The sequence below is a fragment of the Neophocaena asiaeorientalis genome, unplaced genomic scaffold, assembly GCF_003031525.2.
Source record: "Neophocaena asiaeorientalis asiaeorientalis breed wild unplaced genomic scaffold, Neophocaena_asiaeorientalis_V1.1 scaffold70, whole genome shotgun sequence".
Classification (NCBI taxonomy): domain Eukaryota; kingdom Metazoa; phylum Chordata; class Mammalia; order Artiodactyla; family Phocoenidae; genus Neophocaena; species Neophocaena asiaeorientalis.
The window spans coordinates 14,033,187-14,052,447 of NW_020175410.1; the positions used below are offsets into that span (position 1 = coordinate 14,033,187).

Consider the following 19,261-nt stretch of genomic DNA (forward strand, 5'->3'; position numbering starts at 1 on the left):
AATGGAGAAACTTTTAAGGTGGTGGAATTACAGGACTCGGTGTCTGATTTGATGTGAGGCACAGCGGAGAAGGGCAGTTTGGTGGACAGTGGTGCCCTTCCTACAGAGGCATTACAGGAGGAGAAGGTTGGCAGCGAGGTGGGCGGAGATTTATGAGTTTAGTTTTGCAATAACTATGACATGAGCATCAGCTCTCTAGGCAGAGGTGTCAGAACAGGCAATTGGCTATTAACTGCTCCTTCCCCGAGGGCCTCACAGTTCTCATTCCCTTCTGTACCCTCAATGCCTAGCAGAGTACCCAGCTCTTAAGGTCGACTGAATAAAGAAATGAATCTGGTCAGGGGCTCGTGATAGTCAGCTAACAGGAGGGTTCAATTTGGCAGTCATTTTATATACACGCTTCTTTGAAACCACGGGAGTGGATGAGATCAGGTTGACTGTAGCAGGAGGACTGAACTCCCGCTTCAAAATCTTTCTGGTCCTAAACGGTCAGAATAAGGGGCGTTCTTGGGAAATGTTGCCTCCAGTAGGTCACGACGGCCTATAACATACAAATTTAGCTTGTAAAACCTGTTTCTGGAGAAGGCAGAACACCCAACAACCAAGACTTGTCACATTTATGTCCGCACTTCAGTACCTGTCAGACTGGTTTTACTTGGGGTGAGATGGGACTGACCTCGGCGTCCCAACCTTCTGTGGGTAGACGGCGTCTTTCGCAATCTCCCTTTTCGCGAATATTTGAAACTCTCTCCGAATGGCCACGACGCGGACCTCGAACAGGTTCAGACGCGGTGCCTTCGCTCGCCCAGGCAGGGGGCGGCGCCCCATCCACCCGCCCCGCTGACGCGGAATAAGCCGAGATCACCTCAGCAGCACGCGGTGCAATCACAGAGAGCGCGCGCCGCCTCCGCCGCTACCCTCGTTCTGAGATCCTTCCGCCCATTGCGGCGCCGTGTCCTGGCGCCTCGCACCCAGGACACACATGCTCCGGTGTCCCGCGATTCTTAGAGGGTGATCTCCTCTTAAGTCCACGTACTCTTCTGTCTCTGTACCACCCGTGCCTTAGGTGCCGCCTTCTTCTTCATGTCCTCTCTCCTGGCTTAAGGAGACCTCGGCGTTGTGGAAGTCCTTTTTAAGGGGCGCGGCCAGATCCAGGCCCCGCCCCTTTCTGTGACGCACAGGGTGGTGCGCTAGCGAGCCGGGAGTAGGGGGTGGGGCTGGACTTAGTAGGGGACCTGCGGGCCGGGGCCGCCTACCGTCGCGTGAGCCGGTTCTTCTCCCTCCGTCGATTCGGAGGAGCCGGGGCGACCTCGGCCTCCAGCGTCTTCGGTGAACTGAAGCGGGGGTGGCGGCCGGGATGGTGGTGCTGGGCTTACTGCAAGCGGGCAGGTCGGTGCTGGGGCAGGCTATGGAGCAAGTGACAGGCGGCAACCTCCTATCCATGCTACTCATTGCCTGCGCCTTCATGCTCAGCCTGGTCTACCTGCTACGCCTCGCCGTCGGCCCCCTGGCCCCACTGCCGCCTGGGGCGGTACGTGCACCCCCGGGGGTTCTGGAGGGGGACGATGCGACCAGGGCGACTGAAGGGCTAGCCGGGGTCTGGAACCGCGGTGGTGCTGGGCTGGGCAGTGGCGGCGGGCGCGATGGGGGCTGGGGATGGGGTGGGGGAGGGTGGCAGCGGCAATGATGCTGGTGGCGCTAGCGGTCGCGACTGCCTTGACCATGCTGGACTTGCTGCTGGGCGCCCCGATGTCTGTCGCGTTTCTGGTGGTGGCCGCGTGTCTGGTCCTGGCTGGGGTCGTGCTTGCCTCGATTGTGGTCGTAGTGCTGGCAGTGTTGGCCAAGGCACTGGTGGCCCTAATGGCCACGGCCGGATCCGGTGGCCGCGGCCCTGGCTGTGGCGCTGAGCTTGCCGTTGGCCGTGCTGGCCGCCGCAGGGGATTTCGGGCCTGGTGGGGGCCCTGGTGGTGATGTTTTTGGCAGCTTCGGCCCTGCGGGCCGTCTGGTGGCCGTCATCCTGGTGGCCGTCATCCTGGTGGCTACCCTTGTGTGGTTCAGTGTCCTGTGTCATTACCCCTAATGGCGATTTACATCAGTATGAAAGGAGCTATGTTCAGTTTGGTAGAGTGAGAGTGACTGGAGTGTTGTAGGGACCTTCCTATGATGCTAATAAAATACCAGATCCTCTAACTTAGTGGCTTTACTGACCACTAGCTTCATGCTTCCCTAATACATTTGATGAAGGCATCCTTAGCCAGACAAACCAAGTAGCCTTTAAAACGACCCTTTTACTGACAATGGAATATATAAACTATTGACCAAGTAGTTTTAAAAATTATTTTTGTTTGAACCATAACAGGCATGAGGCAGTTTGGTTTTTTTTCCGGCAGTTTTTTTTTCCTACATGTGGTATTTTTGAGGAAGTGTTATTTGTCTTTGGAAAGACAAAGGTAACTTTAGCGTTTTAAGATTGTTGCTGCTATTGTCCAAAAGAGTGAGTTTGTAGAGCTCCTTACTATTTGAGACCACGAAAGATATGAGGAGTATTATCCTTTTTTATCGTTCCAAGTTTGATTTCCAGGAGACTTGATGTTGTAATCTGCAGGTCTCATTTTGGGGCATCTGAAGTACCTTTTATAGTGTGTGCAAAAATGTTCCTGCTAAAACTGATCTACTCTCTGTGTAGAATCAACAGATCTAGATCATTTGTTGAGAGACGCATGAAATGTGTTCTGTTTACTGATCAGTGTAGCTTCTTGAACATTTCCCTTCTTTCCCTCACATTACTTTGTCTTTTTCCCTACCTTCTTTAGTCAAGATTTTGGGACTAAAATTGTGAGTGGTAGTAGAAATAAGTGGTGACGAAACCATACTTTGACTTTTCTGTTTTTTTCTACTAATGACTAGGATAGTTGCCTAGAACCACTAATAATACTGGGCATATTCTAGAAAGTGTTCAGCATTTATAATTGCAACGCCTTGGTGTTTGTCTAGTCGTTTATCTTATACTAGGTTTTGAGTTTCTGCTCTTTTTTTTTGCGGTACGTGAGCCTCTCACTGCCGTGGGCTCTCCCGCTGCGGAGCACAGGCTCCGGATGCGCAGGCCCAGCGGCCATGGCCCACGGGCCCAACCGCTCCGCGGCATGTGGGATCTTCCCGGACCGGGGCACGAACCCGTGTCCCCTGCATTGGCAGGTGGACTCTCAACCACTGAGCCACCAGGGAGGCCCTCTGCTCTTTTTATTATGGCTATTCTGCTAAGGTATTTGCGGTTTGTTTGTTGTTAAGTTACTTTTGGTGCTTAATCTTTCGGTGCTTAATCTTTTGGTAACTTTTTTTGCTTGTTTGTTTTGTTTTTGTTTTTGTTTTTTTTGCGGTTCGCGGGCCTCTCCCGTTGCGGAGCGCAAGCTCCGGACACGCAGGCTCAGTGGCCACGGCTCACGGGCTCAGTGGCCACGGCTCACGGGCCCAGCCTCTCCGCGGCATGTAGGATCCTCCCAAACCGGGGCACGAACCCATGTCCCCTGCATCGGCAGGCGGACTCTCAACCACTGCGCCACCAGGGAAGCCCCTTTGGTAACTTTTTAATATTAAGGACAAGTTTGTTTTTTTTTTTAGTCACGAAACTAAACTGAATGTTTTGTAATAGGAAATGTAAACTGGAAGGGTTTTTTTTGTTTTGTTTTCTTGTAGAAAAGTCCACCATACATTTTCTCTCCAGTTCCATTCCTTGGACATGCTATAGCATTTGGGAAAAGTCCAGTTGAATTCCTAGAAAATGCATATGAGAAGGTAAGTCTTCCAAATCATTAGAGGAAAAGAAATGAGTGCTTTTCCAATTTTCTTTTAAACGGCAGAACATTAAAAAGACATGTAATCTTACGCTTATTCCCAGTATAGGAAACCGATAAAATTGGAGCTGCTCTGGTTTAAGAGCTGGAGGGGCCTTGGAGACCTTTTTATGTTCTTCCATGTCCTGGGATGATCTCTGAGGAAATCTAGTTCTGGCAACTATGGTTTAAAAACCACTGGCCTCAATTTTGTATTCACTGATCATAGTTAAAATTGATACTAACTGACCCTTCTTTTTCTTAACCATGCGTCTGTGGAATTTTCTAACCTGCTCTACGTGTCTTCTGTGACTTCACTTCCACTTGGGTGACCCACGCAGCACTGTGGCCCCTCAAATCTTTGCCCCTCTCCTCCCCGATGAGCTTTCTCGTGCCATTTTAGCCATTTGCTCCACAGTGCCTCTTTGGACTTGTCACTCTTACCTGTTTTACCTCCACAGTATTAATTTAGACACCCTATTCTCAGAGCACAACTACTTCTCCTGGTTAGCCTCTCCAACTCCTTCCATTATAACCATTCTTTGACCTCATTAGATGGTCCAGTCCACTGTTCCACTTACTTTGTCCTGCTCCATCAGCCTTCTTTATGTTCCTTCTTTTTACACGTTGGGACCATGGTCTATCATTTCAGTTACACTCTCGCCAGTACCTTAAATTTCCTTGCCCCTGGCTGTTGGTTGTGCTTTACCTGGTAAAAATCCAACCTTGGAGGGAGCCTAATAGTCATTTTTCCTTCCTTGTACCAGATTAGGTCCTTCTAATTTCGTGATTGCCTACCTTGAATGAACTTTGAACACTGCTCAACAGTCCTATTATCTTTCTGTGGTTGGCTTACTTTCCCACTCAGCACAATGACTATTCAAACCTTCACTTTTTGAAACTTCTAAATCTTCCTACCTCTCTCTATTAAAGCAGATGACTTTGTCTCCTTTGTAAAGAGAGATTGAAAACCAGTGGGAATTCCTTCACGTTCCCAATTTCAAACATACAAATCTACTTATAGCAATACATATATAAAATAGTATTCTCTTTTCTTCCTATTACATTAATAATTCTGAAACACTTAACTTTGTGCAGTACTTAGTGCTTTATATATATTATCTTACTGAAGCTCCACAAAAATACTTTCAGGTATATCCATTTTATAGATGACAAAACTGAGAAACCGGTTATTTAATTTGTTCTTGGGCTCACTGCTAGCTAGTGACCAAGCCAGGATTAATACGTTGTCTGATATCCAAGTCTGTGCTTTTAATGATGATGTTGATACTACTAATAATAATAGAAACCACTTACATTATATTTATGATGGCCAATGCACTGTTTTCTTTTATATATATATAATATATGATGACTATATATATATATCATGGTATATATATCAAAAAATATATATGTATATACTTAATCTTGACAACAGTTCTGTGAAGTAGGCATTATTATTATTATTCCCATTTTATAGGTGAGGGAAACTGAAGCACAGCAATGTTAATTTCTCTGACTGTAGAACCAAGGTCACAGCTAATATGTGGAGGAGCTGGGATTTGAACCTAGGCAATCTGGCTCCAGAATCTTGTGCTCTAGCCCACTATATGCTGTCACCTTGATTTCATTACACTATTTTGCCTTCTATGGGAGATTAAACTCTCCATCCCTCTTTTGTCACAGGAACCTTCTGCTATTGTTTCTTCTCTCTATAGTTGACTTCTCTCTCAACTAGATCTTTCCCATTTTCTCTGGAAAGTTCTCAAAGGTCACCCATCTAAAAAGACCAAAGCTTCTCTTGGCCACTCAGTCTCCTCTCATGTCCCTCCCTCTGCAGCAAGTTGTCTGTACTTAGTCCGTATTTCCACACGTCTTATTTACTTACTTTTTAGTCCACTCTAGTCTGTCTTTTAGCCCCTTCACTAATGAGCTCCATGTCCTAATCCAGTGAACTTGATTTCTCAGCTCTATTTGTCAGTGATGACCACTGCCTCCTTAAATGTGGCTTCTCTCATTTTTTCTTCTACTTCTGTGACTACTTCTTCTCTAACTCATTTGTGGGCTCACGCCTGGCCATTTACTCTTGGGGTTCACTGAGATTTGGTCCTTGGCCTTTATTCTTTCCTAGATGATCTTGTCTCTACCTGCAGCTTCAGTTATTAGCCAGATATAGATAACACCCAAATTAATGTCTCTGGTTCAGGTCTCTTCTCTGATCTTCAGACCTGGATATCCACCTCCCACATGATTCTTTCTTAGTTGACCAAAGGCACCTGAAATCCAACATTTTTAAAGTCTGACCCTTGATTTTTCTCTCTCCAATCCTGGTTGTCCTATTTGCTTCTCTCACCATTGTTCTCCCAGTTTTGCAATGTGCCAGAGGCCTAGGAGTCATTCTTGATACTTCTCCATCCATCAATCCATTGCCAAGTCAGCAGGTTCTCTCTTCAAAATACTTCTGTATCCATCTGCTTCTGATCTCCACTGCTCCTCCATTACCTTGTCCCAAGTATTCATCATCAGGTTCCTGTAACAGGCTCACTGGTCCTCTGGCTTTCCTTTAGCTCCTGTCCCTCTCCTCTCCATACAGGAGCCAGAGGGATCTTTCTTTTAAAATATGCACAGATTAGTCTCTTTCCCATGCAGTTTAAAATCTTCCATCACATTTCATTGCTTGCAAGGATAAAACTTCCCGAATATGGCTTACAAGGCTCTGTATGGTCTCAGCCCTACCAGACTCTGCCCTCATCTCATCCTTTCCCTCTCTTTCTCTCACCTTTAGGACCTTTGTGCATGCTCAGCCATCAGGCTAACTGCTACCATCCTTCAGGTCTCAGTTCAGGTGTCTTTTTCTCTTTGTAGTCTCCCTTTGATCATTCTCTCATCTCAGAGTTGCTTTCTGTTGTGTAGTACTTCTCACACTTGCAGTTTTACATTTGTTAATGTGATTATTTGATCAAGTTGTATCTTTTTCAATAGACTAGGTTTCATGAGTCACAGACAGTATTTTTGTTCATGATTGTATCCCCAGTGCCTACAGTCTGCAATAGTAATCAGAAAACTGCAAAGTATTTAACACAACTTGATTAACAAAAAATTAAAAATGAAATCATTCTGTGTTGGTGAGATAGTGGTAACATTGATAACTAAATAAACCTCTGGTGTCTTCATATAGCAAGTGCTGTAGGAAAGGTCATATCCTTTGGCTACTCCTGTAAATTTATCTTTAACCAAAGGGGAAAAAATCTATATTCTCAGAGATATTCATTATATAATTATCTATAATAAGTAAAAAATGGACACATCAACCATAGTGAAAGAACAGTTAACATATGATGTCTGTGAAAGATAGAAAATATTTTCAACATAAATAGTGAAAAAAGCAGAGTAGAAAGTTTTATTTATATTTTATTTGCAACTGAATGAATATAATTTGGACAAAGACTGGGGGAAGAATTGTATTAAGGTTTATGAATGTTTTAATTTTCAGCAATGTATTATTTTGTTATTTAAGATGAGTGTCTTAGCACTGCGGATTTTTTGGTAACTATGGGTACTTTTCTCACTTTAGTATGGACCTGTATTTAGTTTTACCATGGTGGGCAAGACGTTTACCTACCTTCTGGGGAGTGATGCTGCTGCACTGCTTTTTAATAGTAAAAATGAAGACTTGAATGCAGAAGATGTCTACAGTCGTCTGACAACACCTGTGTTTGGGAAGGGAGTTGCCTATGATGTGCCTAATCCGGTAGGTGACACTGTTATCTTGAAGAACGACAAATCTATACTATAATATTTATAGCTAGTAGTATAAATTATATATCTCAAGTATAGAAGCAATTTATTCTTTGACTCAAAAATCTGAAGAATCATGAGACAGTTAAAAGAAGGAAAACCATGGGTAGCTGACAAAGAATGGGTATTTTGTCTTATAGTTGCTGGCATGGACTAAGCAATTTTAAAGGGCTTCCTGTACAAAGAAATAGAATCAATGAGAACTTAGCGTATTAGGATTTGATTTGAGCGAGTAAGAAGAAAAATCCCATTATTTCATCAGGAGGGCCTCCTACCTTCCTACTCCCACCTGAAATTTTAGCATAAGAGCTCTTTTGAGCTAGAGATTGTTGGCTTTAGAAGTTTGTGTGATTTCTTTCCTCCCCCAAAGTCAAATATTAGAGTGCTGCAATTTGATGTAAAATGCAAATCAGATAATTAGCCCAATTACTAGGTGTGGGCTCTGGCTGTGAACGTACCACGCATTACCACGCATTACCCGATACCCTAGTATAGCAGGTAAGAATTGACATTGAGTGTTGCTTCTGGGGATTGAGGAGGTGTGGGTGAATGAATAGCTGTCCTCAAGACCAAAAGCAAGAGCCTTGGGCAATCCCTCTGGTTGGATATATCTATTGATTTTCCACACAGCTTATCAGATTCTTAAAATAGAACTGCCCCAAAGGGCTAAAAACATTCTTTGTCTTAGTGTGAATTTATTCCGACTGTATTACATTCTAATTAAACTTTTGGAAGATAGCGTAAGTGAGGAATGGTATTTGTTTGGGAATAGATGGGAGAATATGTGAAGGAGGATAAAAATATTAGCAAAGCGTAATGGACTTTTGGGAGATTGTGTTGGCATCTGGGTTGGGTTGGAAGACTAGAATATAACAGAACAGGACTAGTGAGCCATGGAGTCAGGAGTGGGGAAAGCGTGTATCTATAGAAAGGAAGGCAGGAAGTGGGATTCCTAATTTATCATTTGTCTTAGGCCTCCGTAGCAAGTGTCTTCTACGTGTTACTTCAGATATATGCATAGATGCTTTAAATTTCCCATATCTGGTGTGTAGTTAAGAAAATTATTTTTATTTTCAATTTTTCAGAAGATTGTTTTCTTTGAGTGTTAAAGAGTTATAATAACCCAAATGAATCTTATGATAAAACAAAATTGTGTTTTAATTCTTATATACCCTTAATATTTTGAAGGTTTTCTTGGAGCAGAAGAAAATGTTAAAAAGTGGTCTTAACATAGCCCACTTTAGACAGCATGTTTCTATAATTGAAAAAGAAACGAAGGAGTACTTTCAGAGTTGGGGAGAAAGTGGAGAAAAAAGTAAGCAAAATGTTTTGGTTTTGCATTTGTCCTAATATGGCTACTTTTCTGTGACTAGAAATCTTAAGAGCGCGTGTGGGGCTTCCCTGGTGGACTCACAGTGGTTGAGAGTCCGCCTGCCGATGCAGGGGACGCGGGCTCGTGCCCCGGTCCGGGAAGATCCCACATGCTGCGGAGCGGCTGGAAGAAAGCAAACTACACCATATGTAAAACCACCTTAGATTTAATGAAATGAACATGTTATGATTACCGTGGAGTTAAAAGACCCGAGAGGAAGTGATTACACTAAGTCCCCTACATACGAACCTTCAAGTTGCGAACTTTCAAAGATGCGATTGTGCGCCGTATGCCAGCTGCTGTACTGTACTAGTGTACTTTTCAAGGTACTGTCCTGTAAGATTAAAAGTGTTTTCTTTATTTTTTGTTTGTTTTTTATGTATTATTTGTGTGAAAAGTATTATAAACCTATTACAGTACAGTACAACATAGTGGATTGTGTTAGTTGGGTACCTAGGCTAATTTTGTTGGACTTACGGACAAATTGGACTAACGAATACACCCTTGGAACAGAAGTTGTTCATATGTAGGGGACTTACTGTATTGCTGCTCATTTAGCAAAACCTTAAAATGGGTTAATTAATGTGTGTATTATTTAGCTCATTTATGTGAATAATATAAAAATGATTCATAATTGAATTTTGAAATAAACTGAATGTAAAACTTACATTCAATAAATAAAAAATAAAATAATAAATAAATAAATAAAATAAATAAAATAAATAAAAAAATTTGAACCACCAATGGGTAAGTAGAAGTCTAAATGACTTAATTATATATGTATTATGTTATTTTTCTCCTATTGTATGGGAATGATTTATTCCAAGAAAAAAGTAAATTTAAATACATAAACTTACTGTACCACCAAAAGTGTGATTTTAGCTGTTCCCAATAGAAATCTTTAAAAAATGTATGCTTTCTCGCATTATATAGGGAGTATATTGAATGTAACTTAAAATTCTTTGGATTCTGTGAATCCAGTTTTTATATTGGACTGCAGTAATTGTTGCCTTCAGAGACAATTGTCATACTCATAGCAGGAAGCAACATCTGCCTACAGGGCAGTAAGACCTCTGTGTAGGTCACCACATTCTGGGTCTGGTCTTCAGCTTCTATAAAAGGTCCAGAACCTGGTTTTATTTAATATACCTAAAGTTCATGGGACATATTTCCTATTCTACAAGAAGCTGATGCATGAACTAGAACTCCAACTGAATAAATACAAGTGAGATATAATTATGGTACCAAGAACCCCAGAATATTTGCTAAACTTCTCTTTTTTGGCAATCTAATTAGAAAGCCAAATGATAACTGGAAGTTCGTTTGGTGAACATGGAATTAAAGAACAGGATATTGATTGGGTAATTGTTAGGACTTTTAAAGTGTCACCCAGATGTGCTTGCCTGATGCATCTGTCTCTAATGTTTGGATATACAAGTTGGTGGTTACAGTTTTCTTTTATGTATGGCCAAGACCAGTTTTTTTCTGACCTTTGAGTTTCTCACTTTTCAGTTTTTTTCCCACTTTTGACCTGGGGAATAATCCATTCTTCAGCCTTTGGACTGCTATTCCTTGGAAAGCACCTTATTATTGTCCCCATATGCACTGAATAACCTTTTTACTGCCTTTATTATACTGTGATCTAGAACTCAGATAACCACATTCATTTTTTTTTTTAACCACATTCATTTTTATCTTCATTTTATCTTTTCAAGATTAAGGGCTCATGAGTATGAGTGAGGTTTTAGGTACCTTTGTGGCATCTATTTTGGCTGTCCAGAGAGCTGGGGTGCCTCCCATCATTTGGTTTCTTGCCTCTCTTTGTTGTAGCCACATATTTATAGGCTTTTTTTGATGGTATGAATAGGATCTTGTTGGTTCCTGAGTTAAGTTTTTATTCTCATTTCCTTCACAGTACTTTTGTATCTCTAAGAAAACAGAACATTGTAAAAGAATTTTTGGCAAAAGTAATGGGAATGATCTTTTCCCCTCTAGATTTGTTTGAAGCTCTTTCTGAGCTCATAATTTTAACAGCTAGCCATTGTTTACATGGAAAGGAAATCAGAAGTCAACTCAATGAGAAGGTGGCACAACTGTATGCAGATTTGGATGGAGGTTTTAGCCACGCAGCCTGGCTCTTGCCAGGCTGGCTCCCTTTGCCTAGTTTCAGGTATGGATAAAGAAACAATACTTGGTCATTTCACTTTGTTTAATTACTGTAGTGTTGGTTGGCTTTGTATGGACAAAGATAAAAATTAAATATAAAACAAACAAATTGGGGGAGATTATAAGCCTCCATTCTTCTGTAAGCATTTGATTTTTCTTTACACAGTGAGCTTATTTAAGGTAAGTTTCAGTTAATTAGAAAGGTAACTTGTTGTCTATCTGTTCCGATATTTTAAAACCTACTTATCTCACATATTCCTTGTACTCAGGAGGGTTTCTCAACTCTACCTAAAAGTGATACAGCCCTTCTAAGCACTTGTTTGAAAGTATTTGACTAATTTGTAGTATATTGTGAAGTTTGTTTTGAAGTATTAGTACCTTTCTTTAATTTTCTGTCTCCTTGACAGCTCTACTGTTATCTCCTTAAGAGCAAGGATCGTCTGTGATACAGAGAAACATTGCTCATAGGACTTGACAAGTAGCTTAGTGTCTTGCATATTAGTAGTCTCTCTGTGCCTTTGTTGATTCATTTCTGTTCAGGTGAAAAATGGGGATTTATTCTAATGCTAAATCCTGCAGAAGAAACAGAGTGACTCTGTCTGCTTCAAGAATTAATTTGGTTAAAATTGGAATTTCATGTTAATGTAAAAGAGTATTCTGCTTTATCTTAAACTGGAAAATGGTTATAACGGAATAATCATTTGAGTCTTATTTTAGACTTTTAGTTAGAACACAGGTAGTGTGTAAAGAATCAGGGATATGTATGTTAAAACACATTTCCTGCCCTTAAGGACCTTAGAAATCCCTAACAATTTAAGATTTTCATGGCTTCTTTTTTTTCTCTTGGTTCTGAGTTTTGTCAGTTTGATACCTGAAAGTATTACCTTATTTTTTAAAGTCATTTTCATGTTTGAATTACAGACGCAGGGACAGAGCTCATCGAGAGATCAAGAATATTTTCTATAAGGCAATCCAGAAACGCAGAGAATCAGGAGAAAAAATTGATGACATTCTCCAAACTTTACTAGATTCTACTTACAAGTAAGAGCTCTTCAGATCACATATTAAACTGAAGCAGGAAATTTTTTACACATTAAAACATAGTTAAATAATATGTACATTTAAAAAGTAATAATGCTGGCAAAATTAGTAGCTATGACCTTTGAACTTTTTAAATGGATGAAACATAAATTACTGGGATCCTGTGCCTTACTGGAATCCCAGTACTGTGCATGGTGAAAAGTTTGCTAGTAAACCTCAATGAAGTCTTTTGTAACCAGTATCATATTTTCTATTGGTCTCTTTTCCCTAAAGGAAAAAAAAAAAAAATCTGACTTGTGATGGGCAAATGCAAGAGAAAAATTAATTCGTTTTGACCCTTTATATAAAGGTTGAGACATGAAATGTGTCTGCCAAATGTTAAATTTGTGTATGCGGTCCATTCTTTAGGGATGGGCATCCTTTGACAGATGATGAAGTAGCAGGCATGCTTATTGGATTGCTCTTGGCGGGGCAGCATACATCCTCAACTACCAGCGCCTGGATGGGTTTCTTTTTGGCCAGAGACAAAACACTTCAAGAAAAATGTTACTTAGAACAGAAAACAGTCTGTGGAGAGAATCTGCCTCCCTTAACTTATGACCAGGTTTGTTGGATTTTCAGTTTCATTGCTGCCTATGACACTGAGTATGTGTGGCTAATTTTTAAAGGGGACAATTTGGGATTTTCTATATACTATAGATTAAATTGATTAGATTCTTTATTTTTAGAAAATTCCCCATAGCCTTCCCTGAAATGTCCTAATGCTGGATCCAGTTTCCTAGTATTCTTTTGAGGATTTTTGCATCTATATTCATAAAGGATAGTGGTCTGTAGTTTTATTGTTATGACTTTGACAGGTTTTGGTATCAAGAGTATTACTGGTCTCAGAGAATGCGTTTGGAAGCATTTTCTCCTCTTTTACTTTTTGGAAGACTTTGTGAAGGATTGGTGTTATTTCTTTCTTACGTGCCTGGTAGAATTCACCAGTGAAGCCATCTATGTCTGTGCTTTCTTTGTGGGAAGGTTTTTGATTACCAATTCAATGTCTTCACTTGTTACAGGTCTATTCATATGTTCTGTTTCTTTTTAAGTCAGTTTTGGCAGTTTGTGTCTTTCTAGGAATTTGTCTATTTCATCTAGGTTGCCTAATTTGTTAGCATACAATTGTTAAAGTATTCTCTTAGCATCCTTTTTATTTCTATTAGGTCAATAGTGATGTCTCTTCTTTCATTCCTGATTTTAGTAACTTTTAAAGTGATAGCTTAATTGATACATAATTCAGATAGTATAAAATCTACCCATTTAAAGTATACAATTCACTGGTTTTTAAAATATATTCAGAATTGTGAAACCATCATCACAATTTCATTTTAGAGTATTTACATCACTTCCAAAAGAGAGCCGGCACCCATTAGCAGTCATGCTTCATTTCCCCTGCCCCTGGCAGCCACTAATCTACTTTTTGTCTCTATGGATTTGCCTGTTCTGGACATTGCATATGAATGGAATCATACAATATGTGGTCTTTTGTGACTGGCTTCTTTCACTTAGCATGTTTTCAAGGTTAATCCATGTTGTAGCATGTATCAGTACTTCAATCTGTTTTATTGCCAAGTAATATTCCATCGTATGGCTGTCCCACATTTATTTATCTCTTCATCAGTTGATCGACATTTGGGTTGTTTCCACCCTCTGGCTACTGTGAATAACACTGCTCTAAACATTTGTGTATAGGTTTCGAAAAAGCTGACATTGATAATTTTTGCTAATGTTTTCATTTTTTAGATGAGTGAATTTTTGAAGGTCCTTACCATGCCATTCTTCGGAGTGATCTGTTATCTTGCCTTCTTTTTCTTTACTGACCATGGACAAAAATAAGACAAGATATTCCCAGTTACCCTGAACTTGTTTGTCCTGTTGAAGTATGTTAAGTATTTGTAAAACTCGGGAAATTTTTTCTCTGTTTAGCTCAAGGACCTAAATTTTCTTGATCGCTGCATAAAAGAAACATTAAGACTTCGACCTCCTATAATGACCATGATGAGAATGGCCAAAACTCCTCAGGTGAGTCTCCTGGCTAGATCTTTTCCTCTGTACCCCCAGTTGTTATTTATCAAGAAGAAATATCATAATATCAAAGAGAATTTTTTAAATTAAAAAAGAATAATCACTTCTACATAATTTTCAGTTTTACATATTTTAAATATTTTTACATAATTGCAGACAGTATACATGCTCATCTGTTCTCCCTACATTTTAATTTAACAATTAGGGTTTTTTAAAATGGAAGTATATTTTTTTCTTGGTTTTTAAAATAACGTATGTGTTGTTGTAAAAAATTGTAACAGTGTGGAAGTGTGTAAATTGGATTGTGAAAGGTTCCTTGAAATCCCACCCCTACCCCCAAGGCATTATCACTTTTTAAAATTTGTGTATATACTTCCAGCCCTATGTGTGTTATTTGGAAATCATCTTGAGTTAAAATAATTTTTAACTGGCCTATCATGTAGCCAGTTTAAAAATATATGTATATTTCATGTATATTAATGCTTTGTTACACAATGGTCTGATTATTTGTTAGAATATTTTTAAATTATCTAGTGAAATGTGTTGCTTTCATTTGTAGACTGTGGCAGGGTATACCATTCCTCCAGGACATCAGGTGTGTGTTTCTCCCACTGTCAATCAAAGACTTAAAGACTCATGGGTAGAACGTCTGGACTTTAATCCTGATCGCTACTTACAGGACAATCCAGCATCAGGAGAGAAGTTTGCTTATGTGCCATTTGGAGCTGGTAAGATGATTACATTTGACACTTGAAATGTCTGTTCTGATAACATATTTGTGCCTGTCAGAATAATCCATGTGAAGTTTATTTACAAATATCTTTCCCTTTCCTCATAGGGACATTCCTGCAAACATCTGTAGGAGTGTAATCTTTGCAGGTTGGAAAAAATATTTCATTTGTACTAAAGGAAATAGTTCTGTGAATCCTTACAATGTTCTATTACCTTCTAACCTATCTAGTTTTATCAGTTCTAATCTTTATAGTCCACCCTGTTTTCCCTTATCATAGTATTTAAAGCTCCTTGTGAATTCTGTTTTAAAGAACCATTGGAGTTAGCACACCATTTGGGCAATTATTTCAGGCTAAATATGATGAGACAATCAGCATTTCAGAAAAGAGCAATGGCATGGACGCTTTTCTGGATTGTTAGTGAACTTTTTGGTTCTCTGCCTATATATCCTGATGATAAGATGGTCTTTAAATTTGGGCAGGTTGTGCATAGGTATGCAAACCTCTGCATTTCAGTTAAGATCCTAAAATGACACAGGCAGACTCTCGTTCCTCCAATAATTTCTCCATTCACTGGTACTTTGTACAGATTAAACTATATTCTATGAATTATTTGTTTTTCCAAAGAGATCATTTAAGTGACATGACATTTTTGTCATTGGTCACACCTTTTCCATACATAAACGAAAGTATAAAGTCCTTTGGGAACTTCAGATCTTAATAACTATTTAGTAAAGAAATTCAATAATGGTATATGATATAAATATCAATAAAAGAGTCATAGATTGTTCAAGTAGTTGGAAGGGGCATTAGTTCTCCAGCTCAAATTCTGCCCCATTTCTAAACTGACAATTATCTGTCTTTTATCTGGGGTTAGTGCACTCCCCATTGGTTAACAGCTTAGTCCCACAAGACTGTCCCTCACCACTTTAGATGCCAATTACAAGTCCAGGTTGGCACCTGTTTTTCTGACCAACTGGCTATAAATTCGAGGTTCTCTAGATCCCCTCCTTGGGGTTCCATAATTTGTTAGAATGGCTCACAGAACTTAGAAAACTTTATTTACTAGACTATTGGTTTACTATAAAAGTATATAACTCAGGAATAGCGTGATTGAAGAGAAGCATAGAGCAAAGTAGAAGGAAGGGGTACACAGCTGCCAAGCCCTCTGTGGGTATGCCACCCTCCCAGCACCTCCACATGTTTACTATCCTCGAAGCTCTCTGAACACTGTCCCCTGTCCTGTCCCTTCCCTGTACTTCTGTAGGGATTTTGTGGAGGCTTCATTACATAGGCACGATTGATTAAATCGCTGGTCATTGGTGATTAACTCAACCTCCAGACCCTCTCTCTCCTGGAAGCTGGGGGGTATTGCTGAAAGTTCCAACCCTCTAATCACGTGGTTGGTTCCCCTGGCAGTCATCTCATTAGCAAACTCAAATGTGGTTGAAAGGGGCTTGTTACGAATAACAAAAGGCTCTTTTCCTCTTTGACCGTTATTGCTCTTTTCACTTAAGAAATTCCACAGGTTTGAGGAGCTCTGTGCCAAGATGGAAGACTAAATACGTATTTCTTATTGCAATCCACATTATCACAGTTGCCATACCTTAGTATTAAAGTCAGATTTGAAGTCAGTTTTAAGTCCTGCAACTTGGTTCGTCTTGTTAAGGATCGCTTTGGATATCTTAGTCCTTTGCATTGCTGTACGCATTTTATAATCAGCTTGTCAGTTTTTACACGTATATGACCTTTTAAATTTTGATGTGTTGCTATTTTTGGTTTATTAAATTTCTTTTTCTTCCATTATCATTTGTAATGACATTTAAAGTTTTGATTGGAAGGTTCATATTAGCTTTTGACTATGGCTCTCTTGGGACAGAAGTTAAGAATATTCTAGTATATTTCCAAACTAGATTATCATCGTATGTTTCAAACCTTACTTATTTTTAACCTAGATAGATGTTAGGTTTCAAATAAACAATTGGAAAAATGATTGTATAATTACCCATGTGCTGTTTCCCCTAATAACAGACATTAAAAATCTCTTGGGATTTTTATTAGTTATTTACATTCTTTTGAAAAGAATATGTCATCTTTTTACTATATATCTGTATATCTGCTATTCACCTTAACTGTAGATAAACAAATTTTATCATTCCAGGCTCAAAGACATGAGAAAGAATTTCAGCCGACTGTTACAGAAATGTTTTCTCTTACAGGGCGTCATCGTTGTATTGGGGAGAATTTTGCTTATGTTCAAATCAAGACAATTTGGTCCACTATGCTTCGTTTATATGAATTTGATCTCATTGATGGATATTTTCCCACGGTAAATTATACAACAATGATTCACACCCCTGAAAACCCAGTTATCCGATACAAACGAAGATCAAAATGAAGAAGGCAGCAAGGAACTAAAATGTGAAACATCACTGTAAACCGCAAAAGCATTGGAGAATGAAGTTTATGAAACAACTCCCAGTGTACTTCTTTTTGAGTGTGTAATTTTAAAAGACAGCCAACTTAACTTACAGTTTTTATATTTTAACTGAATGGTTCCATCAAAGTCAATGGCATTTCAGAAGTTTCCCAATAGTCTTATGATGGATAAAGGAAAACTATAAGTTTCTCTATAGTTGGTTTCCTTTCCTTTAAGGAAATCAGGCTCATTAGTTTGGGGGGGATCTTTGGTAATTGGCAGATTCTAAGTAACACAATTTCCAGGTATTAATTTTAAGAGCATACATAGCTCTTGGCAAGTAAGTTCAGAGTGTTCAACTCTTGTGCTAGATCTGCAAGTATAAAAGCCCAGTGAAATACTTGGAAGCCTTAGATTTGTTGGGCAATGTATGTATGTATGTATGTGTAAGGATGGGTGGGTAGGGAATAAACTCCCCTTTAAAGCCTTGGATTAAAGAGAATCCTATTTTTTTTTTTTTGGGTTTTTTTTTTTTGCGGTACGCGGGCCTCTCACTGCTGTGGCCTCTCCCGTTGCGGAGCACAGGTTCCGGACGCGCAGGCTCAGCGGCCACGGCTCACGGGCCCAGCCGCTCCGCGGCATGTGGGATCTTCCCGGACCGGGGCACGAACCCGCGTCCCCTGCATTGGCAGGCGGACTCTCAACCACTGCGCCACCAGGGAAGCCCTAAAGAGAATCCTATTGTTTTGGTATGATGATATTTAGCAATGATGGAGCTATATTGTAGGAAAATATATTTGAAATAACTGGAAGCACTGTCTGTAGGAAATTGAGATCTATGACAATGACTAATTGTTTTTCCTAAAAAATAATTAATATGAAAGACTGCTTGTGTAACTTGATCTAATTACTAAATATTACATATTTATCTGTTTGATTAATTTGTGTCTGGTTCCACATAGTTGCATCTGTGTGGAATTCCAAAATAAAGTCCTTGAGGGATAAGTTTTGTTCTCTTTGGCTCAAGGTGGTTCCTGCTTCCTCTCCAGAATCAAATTAGGGATGTTTGTTACTAGTTCTGTTAGTTTAGGTTAACAGGCTTTTTATTTTTTCTTTTTAAATACAAAATCTGAGATCAGGGAATCTGGCTTTAAGATGAGTGTAATACGAAGCAGGGGTCTTGGGAGTGTATCACTGGTCAAATTCTGTGAAGCCTGAGTTCAAGAATCAACTCAAATTATAACTGGAGACGTAACTATATGATACCTGTAACTTAACCACGTACTTCGTTATTACTAGATGAGGTAAACATACTTTCCCCTATGTGTATTACAGTTCTGTTTAAAAGGCTGGAGGACTCATGTTAAACTCTATTTGTGAAGCTAAAATCTGTGTTGTTGAGTTTTTCACATTAAAATTATCTTTGAGAGTACAGTCTGCATTCACAAATGGTAAAGTGTGTGGTTCAATGAGTGGAATTTAGGAATTTAGGAACTTGGATAGGAAAAAAATTCCCATCTTTATTTGTACTTATTTCAAACTGTAATTTAATATTTTCTTTATTTATGAATTTAGTCAACAAACCACACTAGTATTAGCAGTACTCATGATTTTGCAAACAGAAATCACAGATACTTTTCATATCCCATTATAGATGTTGCAGATCTCTTGAAATATCTTTAACTTTTATCACTACTTTGACATTACGGTATTATAGTTATTAGATCTGCTAGATCTTATTTCTTTACTCATCACAAAAACTTTTTTAAAGTTTGACTATTTCTATATACTTGGTTTCCTTTGCAATCCTGTATATTTTATGTCTTTAAAAGCA

General features: G+C 39.5%; 1 protein-coding gene across 1 annotated transcript; it reads left to right on the forward strand.

The window, feature by feature from the left end:
- The first annotated feature begins 1,178 nt into the window (after nucleotides 1-1,178).
- CYP51A1 (cytochrome P450 family 51 subfamily A member 1) lies at nucleotides 1,179-17,589 on the forward strand. Its single transcript, XM_024767163.1, has 10 exons — nucleotides 1,179-1,531; nucleotides 3,694-3,792; nucleotides 7,408-7,584; nucleotides 8,820-8,946; nucleotides 10,999-11,173; nucleotides 12,091-12,210; nucleotides 12,619-12,814; nucleotides 14,179-14,274; nucleotides 14,837-15,005; nucleotides 17,228-17,589. The coding sequence occupies exons 1-10, from the start codon at nucleotides 1,358-1,360 to the stop codon at nucleotides 17,404-17,406; spliced, it is 1,512 nt and encodes a 503-aa protein (XP_024622931.1). The 5' UTR covers nucleotides 1,179-1,357; the 3' UTR covers nucleotides 17,407-17,589.
- The last annotated feature ends 1,672 nt before the right edge of the window (nucleotides 17,590-19,261 follow it).

Coding starts and splice junctions, on each gene's coding strand:
- CYP51A1 (XM_024767163.1), top strand. CDS start 1,358: ATGGTGGTGCTGGGCTTACTGCAAGCGGGCAGGTCGGTGCTGGGGCAG. Junction 1,532..3,693: donor CCCCACTGCCGCCTGGGGCG/GTACGTGCACCC, acceptor GTTTTCTTGTAG/AAAAGTCCACCATACATTTT. Junction 7,585..8,819: donor CCTATGATGTGCCTAATCCG/GTAGGTGACACT, acceptor AATATTTTGAAG/GTTTTCTTGGAGCAGAAGAA.